The 24,822-nt window shown below is 46.8% G+C and overlaps 1 protein-coding gene across 1 annotated transcript in view; it reads left to right on the forward strand.

Moving 5' to 3' along the window:
* Nucleotides 1-15,174, forward strand: part of LOC129343021 (uncharacterized) — a 33,171-nt gene extending 17,997 nt beyond the window's left edge. The window contains exon 3 of the mRNA XM_054998979.1: nt 14,078-15,174. Within this exon, the coding sequence (XP_054854954.1) occupies nt 14,233-15,174 (942 nt within the window). The 5' untranslated portion in view covers nt 14,078-14,232. The remainder of the gene's footprint in view (nt 1-14,077) is intronic.
* The last annotated feature ends 9,648 nt before the right edge of the window (nt 15,175-24,822 follow it).

Below are 24,822 nucleotides of genomic sequence, written 5' to 3' on the forward strand. Positions count from 1 at the left end.
TCTCCCCTCCCATAGTGGGTTTGGACATACTGAAAACTTACTGCAGGCAGGATTGTGGGAGGGACAGTGAGGGAAGGGCACTAACCACTGTACCACACTGCCTCTCTCTTATGCCATGAGCCGGAGCAGCCTTTTTGCAATGCTTCTTTTTCATGCTGAATGCAAGTAGAGCAGTGAGAGACAGTTTTAGTGTGCAGGGGCACACTGAAACTTATCTCACTGCTGCTCTAGCAATCTGTAAGAGAGGCAGCATTAATCAGTGCTCCCTCCACTCATGGGTATGCCTTTGGACGCACTCAGAAATTATTGCAGGCAAAACTTTGCGAAGAGGCAGGTTAGTGTCCAGGGAGACACTGAACACTCTCTCACTGCTCTATTAGCATTCTGCGCGAAAAAGAGCATTGCAAAAAGACTCATGGCATAACAGAGAGGCAGTGTAGTACAGTGGTTAGTGTCCTTCCCTCAGTTCTGCCACGGTGCAATTCTATCCCCTCCCATAGTGGGTTTGGACATACTGAAAACTTACTGCAGGCAGGATTGTGGGAGGGACAGTGAGGGAAGGACACTAACCACTGTACCACACTGCCTCTCTCTTATGCCATGAGCGGGAGAAGCCTTTTTGCAATGCTTCTTTTTCATGCTGAATGCTAGTATAGCAGTGAGAGACCGTTTTAGTGTGCAGGGGCACCCTGAAACTTATGTCACTGCTGCTCTAGCAATCCGTAAGTGAGGCAGCATTAATCAGTGCTCCCTCCATTCATGAGTATGCCTTTGGACGCACTCAGAACATATTGCAGGCAAAACTTTGTGAAGAGGCAGGTTAGTGTCCAGGGAGACACTGAACACTCTCTCACTGCTCTATTAGCATTCTGCGCGAAAAAGAGCATTGCAAAAAGACTCATGGCATAACAGAGAGGCAGTGTAGTACAGTGGTTAGTGTCCTTCCCTCAGTTCCGCCACGGTGCAATTCTCTCCCCTCCCATAGTGGGTTTGGACATACTGAAAACTTACTGCAGGCAGGATTGTGGGAGGGACAGTGAGGGAAGGGGCACTAACCACTGTACCACACTGCCTGTCTCTTATGCCATGAGCGGGAGAAGCCTTTTTGCAATGCTTCTTTTTCATGCTGAATGCTAGTAGAGCAGTGAGAGACAGTTTTAGTGTGCAGGGGCACACTGAAACTTATCTCACTGCTGCTCTAGCAATCTGTAAGAGAGGCAGCATTAATCAGTGCTCCCTCCACTCATGCGTATGCCTTTGGACGCGCTCAGAACATATTGCAGGCAAAACTTTGTGAAGAGGCAGGTTAGTGTCCAGGGAGACACTGAACACTCTCTCACTGCTCTATTAACATTCTGCGCGAAAAAGAGCATTGCAAAAAGACTCATGGCATAACAGAGAGGCTGTGTAGTACAGTGGTTAGTGTCCTTCCCTCAGTTCCGCCACGGTGCAATTCTCTCGCCTCCCATTGTGGGTTTGGACATACTGAAAACTTACTGCAGGCAGGATTGTGGGAGGGACAGTGAGGGAAGGACACTAACCACTGTACCACACTGCCTCTCTCTTATGCCATGAGCGGGAGAAGCCTTTTTGCAATGCTTCTTTTTCATGCTGAATGCTAGTAGAGCAGTGAGAGACAGTTTTAGTGTGCAGGGGCACCCTGAAACTTATCTCACTGCTGCTCTAGCAATCTGTAAGTGAGGCAGCATTAATCAGTGCTCCCTCCACTCATGAGTATGCCTTTGGACGCACTCAGAACATATTGCAGGCAAAACTTTGTGAAGAGGCAGGTTAGTGTCCAGGGAGACACTGAACACTCTCTCACTGCTCTATTAGCATTCTGCGCGAAAAAGAGCATTGCAAAAAGACTCATGGCATAACAGAGAGGCAGTGTAGTACAGTGGTTAGTGTCCTTCCCTCAGTTCCGCCATGGTGCAATTCTCTCCCCTCCCATTGTGGGTTTGGACATACTGAAAACTTACTGCAGGCAGGATTGTGGGAGGGACAGTGAGGGAAGGACACTAACCACTGTACCACACTGCCTGTCTCTTATGCCATGATCGGGAGAAGCCTTTTTGCAATGCTTCTTTTTCATGCTGAATGCTAGTAGAGCAGTGAGAGACAGTTTTAGTGTGCAGGGACACCCTGAAACTTATCTCACTGCTGCTCCAGCAATCTGTAAGAGAGGCAGCATTAATCAGTGCTCCCTCCACTCATGAGTATGCCTTTGGACGCACTCAGAACTTATTGCAGGCAAAACTTTGTGAAGAGGCAGGTTAGTGTCCATGGAGACACTGAACACTCTCTCACTGCTCGATTAGCATTCTGCGCGAAAAAGAGCATTGCAAAAAGACTCGTGGTATAACAGAGAGGCAGTGTAGTACAGTGGTTAGTGTCCTTCCCTCAGTTCTGCCACGGTGCAATTCTCTCCCCTCCCATAGTGGGTTTGGACCTACTGAAAACTTACTGCAGGCAGGATTGTGGGAGGGACAGTGAGGGAAGGGCACTAACCACTGTACCACCCTGCCTCTCTCTTATGCCATGAGCGGGAGAAGCCTTTTTGCAATGCTTCTTTTTCATGCTGAATGCTAGTAGAACAGTGAGAGACAGTTTTAGTGTGCAGGGACACCCTGAAACTTATCTCACTGCTGAAACTTATCTCACTGCTGAAGAAAAACTGCTGTAGAAAAACGTTTATCAGACTCTGCTTTGACTAAGGAACCGGGAAATGTAAGAGGCCTCTGCACCCCCAAATAATCTTTGGATCACCCCAAATCACACAACGCTGCACTCCAGAGTCTGTCCCCTACGAGAGGACATGTGCTGGCGCTGATCCAGTCCTTGGTTCTGGACCTAAGGCCTACTATGTGGCCTGCCTGGAAAAAACGTTTATCAGACTGTGCTTTGACTAAGGAACCGGGAAATGTAAGAGGCCTCTGCACCCCCAAATAATCCTTGGATCACGCAAATCACACAACGCTGCACTCCAGAGTCTGTCCCCTACGAGAGGACATGTGCTGGCGCTGATCCAGTCTCTGGTTCTGGACCTAAGGCCTACTATGTGGCCTGCATGTAAAAACGTTTATCAGACTCTGCTTTGACTAAGGAACCGGGAAATGTAAGAGGCCTCTGCACCCCCAAATAATCTTTGGATCACCCCAAATCACACAACGCTGCACTCCAGAGTCTGTCCCCTACGAGAGGACATGTGCTGGCGCTGATCCAGTCTCTGGTTCTGGACCTAAGGCCTACTATGTGGCCTGCCTGGAAAAAACGTTTATCAGACTGTGCTTTGACTAAGGAACCGGGAAATGTAAGAGGCCTCTGCACCCCCAAATAATCTTTGGATCACCCCAAATCACACAACGCTGCACTCCAGAGTCTGTCCCCTACGAGAGGACGTGTGCTGGCGCTGATCCAGTCTCTGGTTCTGGACCTAAGGCCTACTATGTGGCCTGCCTGGAAAAAACGTTTATCAGACTCTGCTTTGACTAAGGAACTGGGAAATGTAAGAGGCCTCTGCACCCCCAAATAATCCTTGGATCACGCAAATCACACAACGCTGCACTCCAGAGTCTGTCCCCTACGAGAGGACATGTGCTGGCGCTGATCCAGTCTCTGGTTCTGGACCTAAGGCCTACTATGTGGCCTGCATGTAAAAACGTTTATCGGACTCTGCTTTGACTAAGGAACCGGGAAATGTAAGAGGCCTCTGCACCCCCAAATAATCTTTGGATCACCCCAAATCACACAACGCTGCACTCCAGAGTCTGTCCCCTACGAGAGGACGTGTGCTGGCGCTGATCCAGTGTCTGGTTCTGGACCTAAGGCCTACTATGTGGCCTGCCTGGAAAAAACGTTTATCAGACTCTGCTTTGACTAAGGAACCGGGAAATGTAAGAGGCCTCTGCACCCCCAAATAATCCTTGGATCACGCAAATCACACAACGCTGCACTCCAGAGTCTGTCCCCTACGAGAGGACATGTGCTGGCGCTGATCCAGTCTCTGGTTCTGGACCTAAGGCCTACTATGTGGCCTGCCTGGAAAAAACGTTTATCAGACTGTGCTTTGACTAAGGAACCGGGAAATGTAAGAGGCCTCTGCACCCCCAAATAATCTTTGGATCACCCCAAATCACACATCGCTGCACTCCAGAGTCTGTCCCCTACGAGAGGACATGTGCTGGCGCTGATCCAGTCTCTGGTTCTGGACCTAAGGCCTCCTGTGTGCTGCACCACAGGAGCCACGGCCTAGTCAAGGGAGTTCCAAGCCTTGGACATCAAGGGATCCCTGGTGTGCACTACCTGCCTGGCCGTGCCTTGCCATTCTGCCACACCCATCAGCTCAGCGGAAGACCCTTCGTGGTCGCCAGAAACGGTTAGCCCAAAAGGGCCCCACCCACTCCGGGCCCAGAACTGAGGGAAGGACACTAACCCCTGTACCACACTGCCTCTCTCTTATGCCATGAGTGGGAGAAGTCTTTTTGCATTCCTCTATTTCATGCAGAATGCTAGAGCAGCAGTGAGTTAAGATTCAGTGTGTTCTTGCACACTAAAACTGTCCCTCCTACAACCCTGCCTGCAATAAGGTTTTAAAATGTCCAAAGCCCGTGTGTGTGGGCGGCAGAGACTTGCAACCTTGCAGAACTGAGGGAAGGTCGCTAACCAATGAACCACACTAGCTCTCTGTAATACCATGAGCAGGAGAAGTCTTTTTGCATTGCTCTATTCCATGCAGAATGCTAGAGCAGCAGTGAGTTAAGATTCAGTGTGTTCTTGCACACTAAAACTGTCCCTCCTACAATCCTGCCTGCAATAAATTTTTAGTGTGTGCAAATCCCCTATTGGGGGGGGGAGGTAATTGCAGCCTGGCAGAACTGAGGGAAGGACACTAACCCCTGGACCACACTGCCTATCTGTAATACTGTTAGACCAAAAGGGCCCCACCCTCTCCTGGCCCAATTAAGGAGAAGGCAGGTGGAGTAGAAGTGCAGGAAGTCTGTATTGCAATAAAGGGAGGAAGAGGTTGTTAACACAAAGAAAGTTACCTCAGCTTCCTTGCAGAAAACAGAGCTGCTGCCCCTTTTATACTGAAGACTGCCTATTCCATATATGGTAATACAAGCTAATTGGCCTATTTCAGTGCTGCAGTATGAGGATCAAGGCACAAGTGTGTCTAAAGAGTTAAACAAGTTAGGTTGATCACATCTCCTCTGGCTCTGCCTACGATCAAACAGTTTACTCCTTTAGGAACACTAGGCCAGACTAGGCCCAACGTGTCAGGTACGTGCCATCAATACCATGAGTGGGATAAGTCCTTTTGCATTCCTTTATTTCATGCAGAATGCTAGTAGAACAGTGAGAAAAGCTTGACTGTGTCCTTGGACACTAACGATTATACAACCTGGCCACTTCATTAAGCCATCAGCAGAGTGAGCGTTTGTTAATACTACTCTTGCAGAATGCTAGAGCAGCAGTGAGTTAAGATTCAGTGTGTTCTTGCACACTAAAACTGTCCCTCCTACAATCCTGCCTGCAATAAATTTTTAGTGTGTGCAAATACCCTATGGGGGGGGGAGGTAATTGCAGCCAGGCAGAACTGTGGGAAGGACACTAACCACTGTACCACACTGCCTCTCTCTTATGCCATGAGTGGGAGAAGTCTTTTTGCATTGCTCTATTCCATGCAGAATGCTAGAGCAGCAGTGAGTTAAGATTCAGTGTGTTCTTGCACACTAAAACTGTCCCTCCTACAACCCTGCCTGCAATAAATTTTTAGTGTGTGCAAATTCCCTATGGGGGGGGAGGTAATTGCAGCCAGGCAGAACTGTGGGAAGGACACTAACCACTGTACCACACTGCCTCTCTCTTATGCCATGAGTGGGAGAAGTCTTTTTGCATTGCTCTATTCCATGCAGAATGCTAGAGCAGCAGTGAGTTAAGATTCAGTGTGTTCTTGCACACTAAAACTGTCCCTCCTACAATCCTGCCTGCAATAAATTTTTAGTGTGTGCAAATCCCCTATTGGGGGGGGGAGGTAATTGCAGCCAGGCAGAACTGAGGGAAGGACACTAACCACTGTACCACACTGCCTCTCTCTTATGCCATGAGTGGAAGAAGTCTTTTTGCATTCCTCTATTTCATGCAGAATGCTAGAGCAGCAGTGAGTTAAGATTCAGTGTGTTCTTGCACACTAAAACTGTCCCTCCTACAATCCTTCCTGCAATAAATTTTTAGTGTGTGGAAATCCCCTATTGGGGGGGGGGAGGTAATTGCAGCCAGGCAGAACTGAGGGAAGGACACTAACCACTGTAGAACACTGCCTCTCTCTTATGCCATGAGCAGGAGAAGTCTTTTTGCATTCCTCTATTTCATGCAGAATGCTAGAGCAGCAGTGAGTTAAGATTCAGTGTGTTCTTGCACACTAAAACTGTCCCTCCTACAACCCTGCCTGCAATAAGGTTTTAAAATGTCCAAAGCCCCTGTGTGTGGGGGGCAGAGACTTGCAACCTTGCAGAACTGAGGGAAGGTCGCTAACCAATGAACCACACTAGCTCTCTGTAATACCATGAGCAGGAGAAGTCTTTTTGCATTGCTCTATTCCATGCAGAATGCTAGAGCAGCAGTGAGTTAAGATTCAGTGTGTTCTTGCACACTAAAACTGTCCCTCCTACAATCCTTCCTGCAATAAATTTTTAGTGTGTGGAAATCCCCTATTGGGGGGGGGAGGTAATTGCAGCCAGGCAGAACTGAGGGAAGGACACTAACCACTGTACCACACTGCCTCTCTCTTATGCCACGAGCAGGGGAAGTCTTTTTGCATTGCTCTATTCCATGCAGAATGCTAGAGCAGCAGTGAGTAAGATTCAGTGTGTTCTTGCACACTAAAACTGTCCCTCCTACAACCCTGCCTGCAATAAGGTTTTAAAATGTCCAAAGCCCCTGTGTGTGGGGGGCAGAGACTTGCAACCTTGCAGAACTGAGGGAAGGTCGCTAACCAATGAACCACACTAGCTCTCTGTAATACCATGAGCAGGAGAAGTCTTTTTGCATTGCTCTATTCCATGCAGAATGCTAGAGCAGCAGTGAGTTAAGATTCAGTGTGTTCTTGCACACTAAAACTGTCCCTCCTACAATCCTTCCTGCAATAATTTTTTAGTGTGTGCAAATCCCCTATGGGGGGGGGGGAGGTAATTGCAGCCAGGCAGAACTGTGGGAAGGACACTAACCACTGTACCACACTGCCTCTCTCTTATGCCATGAGTGGGAGAAGTCTTTTTGCATTCCTCTATTTCATGCAGAATGCTAGAGCAGCAGTGAGTAAGATTCAGTGTGTTCTTGCACACTAAAACTGTCCCTCCTACAACCCTGCCTGCAATAAGGTTTTAAAATGTCCAAAGCCCCTGTGTGTGGGGGGCAGAGACTTGCAACCTTGCAGAACTGAGGGAAGGTCACTAACCAATGAACCACACTAGCTCTCTGTAATACCATGAGCAGGAGACGTCTTTTTGCATTGCTCTATTCCATGCAGAATGCTAGAGCAGCAGTGAGTTAAGATTCAGTGTGTTCTTGCACACTAAAACTGTCCCTCCTACAATCCTGCCTGCAATAAATTTTTAGTGTGTGCAAATCCCCTATTTGGGGGGGGAGGTAATTGCAGCCAGGCAGAACTGAGGGAAGGACACTAACCACTGTACCACACTGCTTCTCTCTTATGCCATGAGCAGGAGAAGTCTTTTTGCATTGCTCTATTCCATGCAGAATGCTAGAGCAGCAGTGAGTTAAGGTTCCGTGTGTTCTTGCACACTAAAACTGTCCCCCCTACAATCCTGCCTGCAATAAATTTTTAGTATGTCCAGTGTGGGGGGGCTGAGATTTGCACCCTTGCAGAACTGAGGGAAGGACGCTAACCACTATACAACTCTGCCTCTCTCTTATGCTATGAGTGGGAGCAGTCTTTGCGATGCTCTTTTTCATGGACAATGCTAGTAGAGCAGTGAGAAAATGTTCAGTATGTACTTGGACTCTAACCATTATACCACCCTGCCTTTCCACTAAGCCATCATTAGAGTGAGCGTTTATTAATACTACCTCTCTTTCAGAATGCTAGAACAGCAGTGAGTTAAGTTTCAGTGTGTTCTCCTTGACTCTGCTTTATCCTCACAACAACCCTGCGAGGTAGTACCTCTCTGGAAACTTACTACAGTGCCTCTCTGTTATGCCATGAGCAGGAGAAGTCTTTTTGCGTTGCTCTTTTTCATGCAGAATGCTAGTAGAACAGTGAGAAAATTTTGAGAGTGTCCTTAGACACTAACCATTATACCACCCTGCCTCTTCACTAAGCCATCAGTACAGTGAGTGTTTATTAATACCACGTTAAGCCATAAATGGAGGGAGCATTTATTAATGCTGCTTCTCTTGCAGATTGCTAGAGCAGCAGTGAGTTAAGTTTCAGTGTGTTCTTGCACACTAAAACTGTCCCTCCTACAATCCTTTCTGCAATAAGTTTTCAGTATGTCCAAAGCCCCTGTGTGTGGGGAGTGGAGATTTGCACCATTGCAGAACTGAGGGAACACTGAACTGAGGGAAGGACACTAACCACTGTACCACACTGCCTCTCTGTTATGCCATGAGCGGGAGAAGTCCTTTTGGGTTGCTCTATTTCATGTAGAATGCTAATAGAACAGTGAGAAAATTTTGACTGTGTCCTTGGACGCTAACCATTATGCCACCCTGCCTCTTCATTAAGCCATGTGTAGTGGGAGCATTTATTAATGCTGTTTTTCTTCCAGAATGGAGCAGTGAGTTATGTTTCTGTGTGTTCTGAAACACTGATGCGTAATAGCACTGGCTAGGATTCTGTTTCTGGAAGTCATTTGTGTTCTAGTAGAGCAATTCCAGATATAGGACTTTCTAGGAATTGATGGAATATATTGTTGAAGGCTTTCACGGCTGGAAAACCATGGTTGTTGTGGATTTTCAGGGCTGTATAGCCATGGTCTTGGCATTGTAGTTCCTGACGTGTCGCCAGCAGCTGTGGCTGGCATCTTCAGAGGTGTAGCACCAAAAGACAGAGATCTCTCAGGATCTCTGAGGAACTACAATGCCAAGACCACAGCTATACAGCCCGGAAAATCCACAACAACCATTGATGGAATAGTTCATCAGGTCTCAATGATAGAAAGGATAGAAATGTTTATAGGAAGAGATTCTATATTCATGTGCTCTGGAGACATTATGATAACTTCATGGAAACTTAGAGCAGAACCACAAGTGACAAAAGGCACAGATTGGACACTTGTCAGCTTCCCTCAAGTTTTGATGGGAAATGTAGGCATCCTGGTCTTGCAGCTTGACTCTCCGACTGCTGTCCAATGGACTTTTCAACTGTCACTTGTCCAACATTCCACCAAGCTGCCTACATTTCCCATCAAAACTTGAGGGAAGCAGACAAGTGTCCAATCTGTGCCTTTTGTCACTTGTGGTTCTGTGCAATTCTCTCCCCTCCCATTGGGGCTTTGGAAATACTCATTGCAGCTCTAGCATTCTGCAAGCGAAGTAGTATTAATAAATGCTCATTCTACTGATGGCTTGGTGAAGAGACCGGGTGGTACAGTGGTTAGTGTCCAAGGACAGAGTGAAAATTTTCTCACTCCTCTACTAGCATTCTGCATGAAAAAGAGCATCGCAAAAAGGCTTTTCGCACTCAGGGCATAACAGGGGCAGTGTGGTTCATTGGTTAGTGTCCTTCCCTCAGTTCTGCAAGGGTGCAAATCTCTGCGGCCCCCACAAAGGGGCTTTGGACATACTGAAAACTTACTGCAGGCAGGATTGTGGGAGGGACAGTGAGGGAAGGACACTAACCACTGTAACACACTACCTCTCTCTTATGCCATGAGCGGGAGACGCCTTTTTGCAATGCTTCTTTTTCATGCTGAATGCTAGTAGAGCAGTGAGAGACAGTTTTAGTGTGCAGGGACACACTGAAACTTATCTCACTGCTGCTCTAGCAGTCTGTAAGAGAGGCAGCATTAATCAGTGCTCCCTCCACTCATGAGTATGAATTTGGACACACTCAGAACTTATTGTAGGCAAAACTTTGTGAAGAGGCAGGTTAGTGTCCAGGGAGACACTGAACACTCTCTCACTGCTCTATTAGCATTCTGCGCGAAAAAGAGCATTGCAAAAAGACTCATGGCATAACAGAGAGGCAGTGTAGTACAGTGGTTAGTGTCCTTCCCTCAGTTCCGCCACGGTGCAATTCTCTCCCCTCCCATAGTGGGTTTGGACATACTGAAAACTTACTGCAGGCAGGATTGTGGGAGGGACAGTGAGGGAAGGGGCACTAACCACTGTACCACACTGCCTGTCTCTTATGCCATGAGCGGGAGAAGCCTTTTTGCAATGCTTCTTTTTCATGCTGAATGCTAGTAGAGCAGTGAGAGACAGTTTTAGTGTGCAGGGGCACACTGAAACTTATCTCACTGCTTCTCTAGCAATCTGTAAGAGAGGCAGCATTAATCAGTGCTCCCTCCACTCATGAGTATGCCTTTGGACGCGCTCAGAACATATTGCAGGCAAAACTTTGTGAAGAGGCAGGTTAGTGTCCAGGGAGACACTGAACACTCTCTCACTGCTCTATTAACATTCTGCGCGAAAAAGAGCATTGCAAAAAGACTCATGGCATAACAGAGAGGCAGTGTAGTACAGTGGTTAGTGTCCTTCCCTCAGTTCCGCCACGGTGCAATTCTCTCCCCTCCCATTGTGGGTTTGGACATACTGAAAACTTACTGCAGGCAGGATTGTGGGAGGGACAGTGAGGGAAGGACACTAACCACTGTACCACACTGCCTCTCTCTTATGCCATGAGCGGGAGAAGCCTTTTTGCAATGCTTCTTTTTCATGCTGAATGCTAGTAGAGCAGTGAGAGACAGTTTTAGTGTGCAGGGGCACCCTGAAACTTATCTCACTGCTGCTCTAGCAATCTGTAAGTGAGGCGGCATTAATCAGTGCTCCCTCCACTCATGAGTATGCCTTTGGACGCACTCAGAACATATTGCAGGCAAAACTTTGTGAAGAGGCAGGTTAGTGTCCAGGGAGACACTGAACACTCTCTCACTGCTCTATTAGCATTCTGCGCGAATAAGAGCATTGCAAAAAGACTCATGGCATAACAGAGAGGCAGTGTAGTACAGTGGTTAGTGTCCTTCCCTCAGTTCTGCCACGGTGCAATTCTCTCCCCTCCCATAGTGGGTTTGGACCTACTGAAAACTTACTGCAGGCAGGATTGTGGGAGGGACAGTGAGGGAAAGACACTAACCACTGTACCACACTGCCTCTCTCTTATGCCATGAGTGGGAGAAGCCTTTTTGCAATGCTTCTTTTTCATGCTGAATGCTAGTAGAGCAGTGAGAGACAGTTTTAGTGTGCAGGGGCACACTGAAACTTATCTCACTGCTGCTCTAGCAATCTGTAAGAGAGGCAGTATTAATCAGTGCTCCCTCCACTCATGAGTATGCCTTTGGACGCACTCAGAACATATTGCAGGCAAGAATTTTGTGAAGAGGCAGGTTAGTGTCCAGGGAGACACTGAACACTCTCTCACTGCTCTATTAGCATTCTGTACGAAAAGGAGCATTCCAAAAAGACTCATTCCATAACAGAGAGGCAGTGTAGTACAGTGGTTAGTGTCCTTCCCTCAGTTCTGCCACGGTGCAATTCTCTCCCCTCCCATAGTGGGTTTGGACATACTGAAAACTTACTGCAGGCAGGATTGTGGGAGGGACAGTGAGGGAAGGACACTAACCACTGTACCACACTGCCTCTCTCTTATGCCATGAGCGGGAGAAGCCTTTTTGCAATGCTTCTTTTTCATGCTGAATGCTAGTAGAGCAGTGAGAGACAGTTTTAGTGTGCAGGGGCACCCTGAAACTTATCTCACTGCTGCTCTAGCAATCTGTAAGAGAGGCAGCATTAATCAGTGCTCCCTCCACTCATGAGTATGCCTTTGGACGCACTCAGAACTTATTGCAGGCAAAACTTTGTGAAGAGGCAGGTTAGTGTCCAGGGAGACACTGAACACTCTCTCACTGCTCTATTAGCATTCTGCGCAAAAAAGAGCATTGCAAAAAGACTCATGGCATAACAGAGAGGCAGTGTAGTACAGTGGTTAGTGTCCTTCCCTCAGTTCTGCCACGGTGCAATTCTCTCCCCTCCCATTGTGGGTTTGGACGTACTGAAAACTTACTGCAGGCAGGATTGTGGGAGGGACAGTGAGGGAAGGGCACTAACCACTGTACCACACTGCCTCTCTCTTATGCCATGAGCGGGAGAAGCCTTTTTGCAATGCTTCTTTTTCATGCTGAATGCTAGTAGAGCAGTGAGAGACAGTTTTAGTGTGCAGGGGCACACTGAAACTTATCTCACTGCTGCACTAGCAATCTGTAAGAGAGGCAGCATTAATCAGTGCTCCCTCCTCTCATGAATATGCCTTTGGACACACTGAGAACATATTGCAGGCAAAACTTTGTGAAGAGGCAGGTTAGTGTCCAGGGAGACACTGAACACTCTCTCACTGCTCTATTAGCATTCTGCGCGAAAAAGAGCATTGCAAAAAGACTCATGGCATGACAGAGAGGTAGTGTAGTACAGTGGTTAGTGTCCTTCCCTCAGTTCTGCCACGGTGCAATTCTCTCGCCTCCCATATTGGGTTTGGACGTACTGAAAACTTACTGCAGGCAGGATTGTGGGAGGGACAGTGAGGGAAGGACACTAACCACTGTACCACACTGCCTCTCTCTTATGCCATGAGCCGGAGAAGCCTTTTTGCAATGCTTCTTTTTCATGCTGAATGCTAGTAGAGCAGTGAGAGACAGTTTTAGTGTGCAGGGACACCCTGAAACTTATCTCACTGCTGCTCTAGCAATCTGTAAGAGAGGCAGCATTAATCAGTGCTCCCTCCACTCATGAGTATGCCTTTGGACGCACTCTCTCACTGCTCTATTAGCATTCTGCGCGAAAAAGAGCATTGCAAAAAGACTCATGGCATAACAGAGAGGCAGTGTAGTGCAGTGGTTAGTGTCCTTCCCTCAGTTCTGCCAAGGTGCAATTCCCCCCCCCCCCCACAAAGGAGCTTTGGAGATACTCACTGCAGCTCTAGCATTCTGCAAGCGAAGTAGTATTAATAAATGGTCACTCTACTGATGGCTTGGTGAAGAGGCAGGGTGGTATAATGGTTAGTGTCCAAGGACAGAGTGAAAATGTTCTCACTCCTCTACTAGCATTCTGCATGAAAAAGAGCATCGCAAAAAGGCTTCTCCTGCTCATAGTATAACAGGGGCAGTGTGGTTCATTGGTTAGTGTCCTTCCCTCAGTTCTGCAAGGGTGCAAATCTCTGCGGCCCCCACAAAGGGGCTTTGGACATACTGAAAACTTACTGCAGGCAGGATTGTGGGAGGGACAGTGAGGGATGGACACTAACCACTGTACCTCACTGCCTCTCTCTTATGCCATGAGCGGGAGAAGCCTTTTTGCAATGCTTCTTTTTCATGCTGAATGCTAGTAGAGCAGTGAGAGACAGTTTTAGTGTGCAGGGTCACACTGAAACTTATCTCACTGCTGCTCCAGCAATCTGTAAGAGAGGCAGCATTAATCAGTGCTCCCTCCACTCATGAGTATGCCTTTGGACGCACTCAGAACTTATTGCAGGCAAAACTTTATTTTTTTTTTTTTGAAAAATTTTTTTATTGGGTTAGGATCATATATTTACACATTACAGTCAATTTTCCCATTTCCCAATTTCTAACCCCCTCCCTTTCCCCCCCTTTTTGTTGACTTCCAACAGTTTTCCAACCCTTTATTTCGTAAACCTTCAAATATACCCCATGTTAATTTTATGCCCCCTAGCAACAAATTCTTGAACTGAAATATTTGATTGGGGGAAAACAGTGTGTTTTCTTTTTTATGTTTACATTCAAACTTTATCTGGAAATTATTGTTATTGGAGTAATACTTGTAAAGTTTAAGGCAATATAGCATGCACTTCTGTTACATTGTTTAAATCTTTGAAAAAAACCAGAAATCAATGACTCAGGCACAGTAGAGGAAAACAATTGGTACGTGGCCTTCCAGAGCCTTAGGAGCATTGCAACCCAGTTATCGACTCTCATTCAGAAGCTCATCGCACTGGAAATATTATCTAAAGGTTTACTCTTGCAGTTTCGCCCTTTCAAAATGCACAGCTTGCACAATTCTATCCCTACGAAACTAGACTTGCCAACGGGACCAGAGGTATATAAGCCAAATGTTCCCCCAGGGGATGGAGAGAGTGACTGGGAACCAGAAAACGATGACCCAGGGACAGTAGAGGAGGAAGAGGAGCTCACTATGGTGGTCCATGCCCCAACAATGCACAGACCCGCCAATGTGAAAAGTCGGTGGCTGCCCCTGGAGATGGAATTCCTGTTCACTCTGCTCTGGAGGCATTCCACGGAGAGAGAGAAATACCAGGACATGCTGCGTATATGGAGAGACAACGGTCTTCCCTCACGGACATTCAACGCATTCAAAAAGAAACTGGAAAGAGTGAGATGTGACATGGCTGGCACAGGAGTAACAACTAAGGTGCTCGAACCAGTGAATGAAAGACTAAGTAGTGAGAAGTTTGGACTGAAAACAAAAAGAAAGGCTTCTGTCACAAGGCTGGGAAAATACGACTTGGACTGCTTAGAGATTGGTGGCTGGCTAAATGATCTAGTGATAGATCGTTACCTGGAACTGTTGTGTGAACGGTCAGAGAAGAACCAGCCAAATTTACCCCTGGTGTTCAACATGGGTGTCCATTTCATGCAAACCTACACACGTCATGGCTATGATGCAGTAAAGACTTGGTTCCAAAACCACAAGGCGTGGCAGTGTGAGATTATATTTTTCCCATACTATCAGTCCCATCATTGGACGCTCGCTGTTCTTGACCTCAAATCTCAAACTTTATCCCATTTCAATTCTCTTGGGAAAGGGAAAAAGGAAGCCTGCAATGAGATTATTAGTTATCTCACAACAAGGCACAAGGACACAACCAAGACTTGCTTGCTTCAGAGTGGAGCACAAGACTCTCCAAGGCCAGAAAGGAGTATGGAATGGTGTATCTGGGGAAAGGTGAGACTGGCAGAATAGGAGGCCAAGCAAAGCTCTGCTGGGCTGACCATGGTCTGCCCAGCCTCATGCTCCCTGTTGTACTTGAGGGCTGGCTGAGGGGTTGGGACAGACGCCTGTCTGCTCTTCTGGGAGTGCTTTGGTGTGGCTCACGGGCTTGCCTTCTGCAGCAGGCACCGCCAGCATCTCTGGGCCCGGGGGGGTGGGTGGGCAGCTGAGTCCTGTTTTGCCTCTGGTGCTGCTCTGAGCCTGGGGTGGGGTGGGGAGACTGTGGGGCTGTGTAGGAGAAATCCTGACCTCCTCCTAAAACTTGCTGATAAAAACAGGGGTTCTCTGGCGCCTTCTGGCCCCGGAGCTCCGGATGGCATTGGGATTCCCCATCGATTCTTGTTCCTCTATCAGTCCCATCATTGGACGCTCGCTGTTCTTGACCTCAAATCTCAAACTTTATCCCATTTCAATTCTCTTGGGAAAGAGAAAAAGGAAGCCTGCAATGAGATTATTAGTTATCTCACAGCAAGGCACAAGGACACAACCATGGGCTCACGACAGCTTATGCCTTTAGATATTGTTTTGAGCTGTCCTGACACAACCCCCCAGCAGAAGAACACAAGTGACTGTGGTGTTTTTGTGCTATTCTTTGCCGAAGCGCTATCTAGGCAAGCACCTTTACAGGAGCCTGTTTCTCCTCTGCCCCCTTCCTTTTTGTGAGCTGAAGCAGACCACGGTGGGAAGCAGGGCCCACTTTGGTGGTTGCACCCTCGTAGTGAGAAGCCAGCTCCTCAACTGGATTTGGATGTTTTTAGTACTAGGTGGAGACCCCTGGAGTGAGGGGACTGGAAGTCCTCCGCATGCTGCTGATGTGTGTGTGTGTGTGTGTGTGTGTGTGTGTGTGTGGTATACTGTCATCTCGTAACTGACTGACGGTGACCCCAACAGGGTCTGAAATTAGTGGCCAGGCGGCTGGAGCAGAACAGCCTGAGGCTCAGTCCAGACAAGAGGGAAGCAATGCTGGCGGCACCACTCGTGCTCCTGTTTTGGAGTAAATGGAAGGCTGCTTTCTTGCTGACCTGTTATGGGCTTTCGAGGCTTGAAGCCTTTTCTTTAGCGAATGTCTTGCGAGTAATTCCATTTGAGGTTATGAATAACGAAAGCTGGTGTTTCTTAATGTGGTTTTGCTGCCATGGGTCTTTTTGTTCTAAGCGGTCTTGGGCCTATCAAGGGAATGGCAGGTGTGATGGGATTCCTTGGGATAGACTCCACCTTGCCCCAGCATCATGATGTCCCCGGGGTGCCTCTCTTTTGGGTTTGTTTTTGACTCAGCTGCTCTGGCAGCAATTCTTTGTCCCTCTGGACAAAAAGGACTGAAGCCCCTGGGGAGCTGTCCCTTTAGTACCTACTCCAGTGGGACCAGAACAGAAGAGTTTTGCTGTTCTTACTGTAATAGAAATGGTCCCCTGGATGAACTGACATTGCCTCAGTACAAATCCAAAATATTAAATAAAGAGGCTCTCCCGGTAATCAACACAGAACCAAAAAGCAGATGATCCACACCCAGAGGGATGTACAAATATCAGTAAATATCACAGGGAATAATAAATAAGAGTTTATACAATGGCTGTAAAGTGACTATGTGCTATTATAAATACTCGTGAATATTGGTTGTTGTGGGTTTTCCGGGCTGTATCGCCGTGGTCTTGGCATTGTAGTTCCTGACGTTTCGCCAGCAGCTTGTGACTGGCATCTTCAGAGGTGTAGCACCAAAAGACAGTCTGTGACACTGAGAAATCTCTGTCTTTCAGTGCTACACCTCTGAAGATGCCAGCCACAGCTGCTGGCGAAACGTCAGGAACTACAATGCCAAGACCACGGCGATACAGCCCGGAAAACCCACAACAACCATCGTTCTCCGGCCGTGAAAGCCTTCGACAACTCATGAATATTCATAAATATATAAACCCATACACTATAAATCATCCTTTGTATGAGTGACACATTTTGGGAATGTTTCAATAAACATTCCAAAATGTGTCAGTCATACAGAGAATCTTGTCATTAACAGCCACACAGGAACACAACCAGCAAAGTCTAATCGCTTCTTCTTTTGTAGGTGCGCTGAGGATGGATGCTTCAGAAGAGCACCTGTGATCAAGGTAAGTCTCTATTATGAATCCTTCGGCTAGCGATGTTCTCTTCTTTTTTCGCAGGTAGGACCACCCAGCAGTGGCAGAGTAAACAATGCAGGCTGCGGGGTCTTTGGCATTGTTCACTCCCCCATCGTTGTGGGGAGGAGAGAGGGCATCTCTCACCTTCAGCATCATAACTTTGTGCCCGGAGACGCTGCTCTGGCATGTCCGCTGTGGGGTTCAGCCCAAGCCATGCTCCAGGGTGGGCTATGTCTGGCCTCATTTTCTTTCAGAACTGCTCTGCTTTGGATCTGACATCACCGAGTCACACGAGCAGTGGTGGCAGCTTGTCTCTCTGGAGAGACAAGGAGAAGATGTGGCATTAATGTATGTGCTCCATCTTGCTTTGGAGTAGGATTTAAAAGTTTGAAAAATCTGTTTCCCTTAACAGTATTAGCTGAGAATTAACATGCTGTTTTCCGAGTAATATAGTGTCAGGTATGGAGTCGATTCTCTTTTATGGGGAGGAGAGGCTGCTACTGTTGAACTGATTTCTGGTGTTGAGAGTTGGTGGCTTGCTGGACCTCAGTGTGTGGACCTGTGCAGCCACTGGCAGAACTTCCTACAATTCAGGGGAAGTCTGTGTATAAGACCACATACAAAAAAGAGATTTAATTAATATTCATAAATAGATTATAAAATACAATGTGACTAGGTGCTACAATGCATTATAAAGACAGTCTGTTCTTAATAAATATGATCTCTCATGGCCAAGGTATGTGGTGCACAGGGACACACACACACACTCACACACGATTGTGTGTGTCTGTGGATGTATGGTGGATTGGATGGATGACCCCGATGAAGTTTTCTTAATGAAACAAAATAAAGCCGCTGGCCACTTGTTGGGTCCATGTCGGTCCATCTTTGATATTTACCTGTTGAACTTACCTGTTGAATTTGTTTGTCTCTTTCGGGAATGCTTTTTCTCAACTCACCTAGTAAAGAAGAGAAAGAACTTTCAACTTTCTGAATGGTCTTTTTGGCCATTCATCCAATTTTGTAAAAACACACCTATTTCTGTGCAAGAATGTTTATTGTGAGATATGGATATTCTCTGAAGTGAATAGATCATATTTATTGAGAAGAGACTGTCTTTAACGTCTTTATAATGTATGGTAGCACCTATTCACTTTGGACTTTATAATCTCTTTTTTGTATGTGGTCTTATGCAGAGACTTCCCTTGAATTGTGGGTTTCCACTTCTGGCAATAGATCCAGAGGAGTTAGCCATGTTAGCCTGTAGTAGCAAAATCAGAAAGTGTCCAGTAGCATCTTTAAGACTAACCCACTGGACTGTAGCATATGCTTTCGAGAACCACAGTTCTTTGTCAGATTCATACCCTCCATGCATCCGATGAAGAGAACTGTGGTTCTCGAAAGCCTATGCTACAGTAAAGAGGGTTAGTCTTAAAGGTGGTACTGGACTCTTTTCACTTTTGGCAAAGTATTTGTCTTTTAGGGGGCTTTCTTTGTTGTTGCTGGCTGAGCTTTGGCTGGGGGGGCAGAGACCGTGATGATGGGATTGGACACTCGCATCCCACCGTTCTGTCTCTGAATGCTGAAGTCTGGTTGACTTTTGCAGTCCCACACTTTTCTCTAGAAAGGCCGAGTCTGCAGGGCTTTACTTATTGATAGATTAATAAAATTAAACATGTAAAATAAAAATAAATTCCATCCACTTCAGTCCTGTAGCATAGAACAGAGAATCCAGAAAGAGACAGAGAGAACACTGACCCAAGACAGGCTAGGAAACCTAATCAGAGCAAGCGGTAGCAGGCCCAATGGAACAGCAGTCTGATTCACTGCAAGCTGGCAATGATCTAGAACAAACTGCCATCAAGTGAACTCTGGAGCCACTGTATTTGTATATCACAACCCCCACGATGGCATTTTTCAAAATAGTCTGATCATTCAACGAGTGAAATGGTGGGAGTTGGGATGCTCTTATCAGCAGGTGGTGTGACAGAGAGGCTGACTGTAGGAGCTGGAGAAGGCTAGTTCTCAGCTCAGCCACAAACTCACAAGGGGGCCTGAGATAATCCACCCAATCAATGTCCTCCATCTGTAACGTGGGGCTGATTGTACTGCCCTCCTTACAGGGTTGTGTGAAAGGGTTTTCCTGTGTACTTTGAGTAGGGGGGCACTATCACAAAGCCAAAGCCTGTCCCCTCAAGCAGCCCCTCTCACTAACCTCCCTTGTTCTTTTCTAGGGCAAGAAGGTGTTTGTGTTAAGCTGTGCCCGATCCCACAAGCACTGAGGCTGTCAGAATGACCACTGAAACAGAAGACAGCTCAGGCGAGACTCTAGCTTAAAATCTGTGTCTAGCACAACTTACTTGTAGGCATTCTGGTACCCAAGATTCAGGATGATCTTGGCAGGCTGGAAAACTGGGCTAAAACTAAGAAAATGCATTTCAACAGAGATACACGTAAACTTCTGTATTGGGCAGGAAAAACCAAAGGCATAATTATAGGATGAGGGGGACTTGTCTTGGCAGTAGTGCATATGAAGAGCATCTAGGGGGGGGGGGGGCTAATAGGTCACGCACTGGACATAAGTCAGCAGTGTGATGCAGTAGATAAAAAGGCAAATGCGATTCTAGGCTGTATCGTTATGGTATCCGGATCTGACAAAGTGATGTTATCGCTTTGCTCTGGTTAGACCTCACTTTGGGTACTGTGCTCAGTTTGGGGCATGACAGGTTAAGAAGGATGTTGACGAGCTGTCACATGCTCAAAGGAGCGATTCAAAGATGGGGAGTGTCCAGAGGGTTGGACCAGAAACACTGGGACAAAATTAAAGCAAAAGGTTTTTTGGCTAAACACTAGGAAGGACTCCCTGACAGAGTGGTTTCTTGGGGGAACAGGCTTCCCCAGAAGGTGGCGAGCTCTCCTTCCTTGGAAGCGTTTAAGAAGAGGCTAGATAGTCACCTGCCACCAATGTGAATATACGCAGATTGGCAGAGGGAGGGCGTGAAGGGATGAGCCTGTGCTGGGCTCTCTCACAGCACTCAGTACTGCAGTTCACTCCACCCTCTGTGGTGCAGCTACTGTCCAATCTGATGATACTCCACTCATCCATCCTGCGCCCTCCTTCTGTCCTCCATTTAAACTAACATCAACAAATTAAAAAACCCACATGAGCAAGCAGAAAAGAAGCCTAAAGTATTTAAATACAAAACATTACATATCCCCCCCCCCTTTTCAGAGCAGAAGGGCAGCATGTAGCATCCCTTTCGCAATGCAGTACCCCTTGGGAGTCTCTGCCATTGCCTCTGCTAAAGTCGGATCCTCTTCTTCCCTTTTGGCAGGCACACAGTTGTTCTCCGGTCTGACATCAACCCTCACGGACTTGGTCTTGACTCCCTGGTCTCTGATCACCCCTACTCAGTCTCAGCTGGACATCCACCTCAGATCACTCTCCACCGCTGGTTGATCTCGTCTTGGTACTTGCTTCTGGGCGCTGGTCGTCTCTGCTTTCTCGGGGCTGTGTACTTGAACCTGTTCAATTTTACCACCTGTTACTCTAGTCTGGTTATTTCTCACTGGACATTAGTCAGCATGGGTTGCTCTGGTCTTGGTACTTTCCTCTGGTCACTGACCTACATCTTGCACTGAGAAATCTGCAACAGTGTTCTCTTTGATTTTTAAGAGTGGCTACTAAAATTGCATTCATGGTTACACCAGGGCATTCTCTGTAATAATATGTTGTTCTTTCTAATTGTTTGCAGCTGTTTCAAAGAATGGTGGTCTGCTAATTGTGTGTGTTTAGTGCCAAATATAATGCTTGGAGTTAACCCATATGATGGCTAGGCACAATTTCTGAACAGATGAATAGTTTTGCGATCTGTCATTTAGCTTACAGCTCAGATAAGCCACATCATGTCTTAGACAATCTTGGTTTTGCATCAGAACTGCTCCCTGACTGGCATCAGTTGCTATGATGAATTGCATAAAATACTCTGGGGCTCACAGCACAGGCTTCGATATTTTAAAGACAGAAAAGCCTTTTGACACTTCTCTGTTCACTCCACTGTGGGTGGGTTGCCCTTCCTCATGAGGTCATGTAGGGGAACTGCAATCTCCCCAAAATTTGGGCTGAATCATCTATAGATACCTTCCGTTCTGTGGAGTACACTCACTTGTTTTTTGGTCTCGGATATGGCTAATTTTTTAATTGCCTCCTCTGTGTCCTTTAATAGTGGTATGTTTCCACTTCCTATTCTGTGTCCCAGATATATGACTTCTGATAACCCCAAGTGGTATTTGTTAGCAAGACTGCCCATTTCAAAACAGAAAAGCTTTTCTAAGTGTATGAGGTGCCCTGGGAATTTTTTTGGTGAATGTGGGTATATCATCAATGGATGTCAGTGCTAAATTGTATAAAGCCGAGTAGACTTTTGTTGCAACTGGCTGGCTGTGCCTTCTCCCTGTGAATGCCCTGTTGTGATGCAGTGATCTGGAATTCTACCCCAAGGTCCTAAATGTACGTTCCCATCCAAGTGTACATTCTGCTCAAGCCCAGCATGCCCACCCAGACCCACAATGACTGAAAATCCTGCCTAGATTTCCCCCACCCCCCTACAGTTAGAGCTTCTGCCACCAACAACATTTTCTGTTCTTGTGGTTAAAATGTATTTCTTGTACTGGCCTGTGGTCCCTTGGAAGGGGGAAAGGCAGGAAGTAGAATAGTTCTGTGGTCAGGAGGACTAGCAACTTGTCTTAAGGACAGATTCTTTGGCTGCCAAATTCTGTTTGGAACCTGCTGTGTGACACTATTCTGTTCACTCCTGCTGTGCCTGAACCAAACATTCAACGGGGTGGATGGACTCCTGGTCCAAAATTTGCTGACTGAAAGCCACTGAGGCAGACTCAAACCCTGGCCTGGCCACTTTTAGGCCTAGCAAGCTTGATTAGGTAGCCAGTTTCCCCATTTATTGCAAAAGTCATGATCACATAGGGCTGGCTTGCAGGTACAAAACCACAGCAAAATCCTCTGACACTTTTTGCTTTGGAGACTTTTTTGCTCTAAATAAGACTTGCATGGGCAATGGGACTGGTGGGAGGGAGCATCGAAGGTAGCATCGAAGGCGCTGGCGGTGACAGCCCACGAGCCCTCCCAGACTGGTTCTTCCCACCAGACCTCTTCCTCCTCCTTCCACTCCATAACCCAAGAGTTCCTGGGGCTTCCGGCCACCCCCTTCTCTTTAAACCCCCATTGCCAGCCTCTCCGTGTCCACTGCAAATCTCTCATCTCCATTTTTTAAAAAGACAACCTTTTATTAAACCAACAAAAAGATAATTGCGTTCTAAATTAGCATTTTGTAGGCGGGGTGGGGCTTTCAGAAGCCCCTCCCTTGCATGACTCCATGGCTCCCATGGCACAATACCAACAGTCAAAAATTCTTCAGACTTCAGAAAGGGATTAAAACAACTGCCAACATCAAGTAATCTGATCTTCCCTGAAGGATGTAGCAATTCATCCCTTAAAGAAGTGGGATTTATGGAGTTTTAATTGTCTCAGCATATTCACAAAGAGTTTCCTCATTCTCACAATGTTCATGCCAGATTTTGTCAGTCTCCCACTTTGCGGTATTTCTTGCGCAGGTGCCAGTGCTTATTATTACTCTCAACTCTTCCCACCAAAATCGACATGAAGTACTATTGACTAGGAGAGCAGGAACTACCCGGAGATGTTATATATCCCCCAGCATTTCAACAGTGTAGATGAAGAGTTTTCTAACTCTTCTTGCTATATCCGGTCAGAGGCTGCAGATGAACCACTAGCATTCAGCTTCACGGAACTCCCAGATGCTCCTAATGATTCAGATTCTGGGGAGAGCCAGGCCAGCTCAATCCCTTTCTATGAGCCAGAAGATCCCATTTTACTTCTAAGTTAATGTAACAATTAAAAATTGGATTCAGAGTCTCTTCACTATGAAACTACATCTGCCATAATGACATCTGTTCCTTCACAACAAAGGAAATAGATCCAGAGGAGTTAGCCGTGTTAGTCTAGTAGCAAAATCAAAAAGAGTCCAGTAGCACCTTTAAGACTAACCAATTTTATTTTATTGTAGCATAAGCTTTCGAGAATCAAGTTCTCTTCATCAGATGCCTGATCCGAACTGGTCAAATACAGAAGAGGAGGGGAGGGGAAAGAACAGGACATATATCACAAGAAGACAGAATGCAATTAGTGTGAAGGCAATCAAAACATTCCTTTGCTTGTAAATGTAAACATCTCCTTTTGGTGTGGAGTCAGTTTGCCGCAGTGAAGGTATACAATTCCTATGTAGTATAAGCCCTCGATAACCACAGCTCTCCCTGCCAGCTGCATCTGACAAAGAGAACTGTGGTCCCCGAAAGCCCACAGGCACTCAGGCTGAGATAATTGACAAACAAAGCCCACACCAGGCGTCTCTGGGCTCCCCCAGACCACGCCTCTGTAAAGGAAATCTGTTACCTGTGATAATGTGATAACCATTCATAGTCTCTATTCAGTCCCAGCTTGACAGAGTCAAATTTGCATATGAATTCCAATTCAGCAGCCTCCCGTTGGATTTTGTTTTTGAAGGGTTTCTGTTGAACCACAGCGACTTTTAAGTCTTTGGTGGAATGTCCTGGTAGATTGAAGTGTTCTCCCACTGGTTTTTGGACGTTTCCATTTCTAATGTCAGATTTGTGTCCATTTATTCTTTTGCGTAGAGGTTGGCTGGTTTGTCCAATGTACAGAGCAGAAGGACATTGTTGGCACATGAGGGCATATATCAGATTGGAGGATGAGCAGCTGTAAGAGCCAGAGACAGTGTAGTTGATGCCATTGGGTCCTGTAATTGTATTCCCTGGGTAGATATAGGGGCAGAGCTGGCATCTGGGTCTGTTGCAGGGCCTGGTACCTGTGCTGGTGGCCCTGCTGGCCGATTCATGATTGTAAGTGAGAAGTCGTTTAAGATTGGGGGGCTGTCTGTAGGCAAGGAAAGGTCTTCCACCCAGGACTTCTGAGAGAGAGGTATCATTTTCCAGGATGGGTTGTAGCTCCCTGATGATACGTTGGATGGGTTTGAGCTGGGAGCTATAGGTGACAACCAGTGGTGTTCTGTTGTTAGTTCCTTTAGGTTTGTCCTGGAGCAGACTGTTTCTGGGTACTAGTCTGGCCCTGTTGATTTGTTTCTTCACTTCATTTGGTGGGTACTGTAGTCTCAAAAATGCTTGTTGTAAATCTCTTAAGTGTGAGTCTCGGTCGAGAGCATCGGAGCAGATACGGTTGTAACGTAAGGCTTGGCTGTAGACAATAGACCGAGTGGTATGTTTAGGGTGGAAGCTGGAGGCATGTAGATACGAGTATCGGTCTGTTGGTTTCCAGTATAAGGTGGTATTTATTCGTCCATTATGTAGTTGTACAGTGGTGTCCAGGAAGTGTACCTGTTGTGTAGAGTGGTCCAGGCTTAGGTTGATAGTAGGGTGAAAGTTATTGAAG

The sequence above is a fragment of the Eublepharis macularius genome, chromosome 15, assembly GCF_028583425.1.
Source record: "Eublepharis macularius isolate TG4126 chromosome 15, MPM_Emac_v1.0, whole genome shotgun sequence".
In the NCBI taxonomy this organism is placed as follows: domain Eukaryota; kingdom Metazoa; phylum Chordata; class Lepidosauria; order Squamata; family Eublepharidae; genus Eublepharis; species Eublepharis macularius.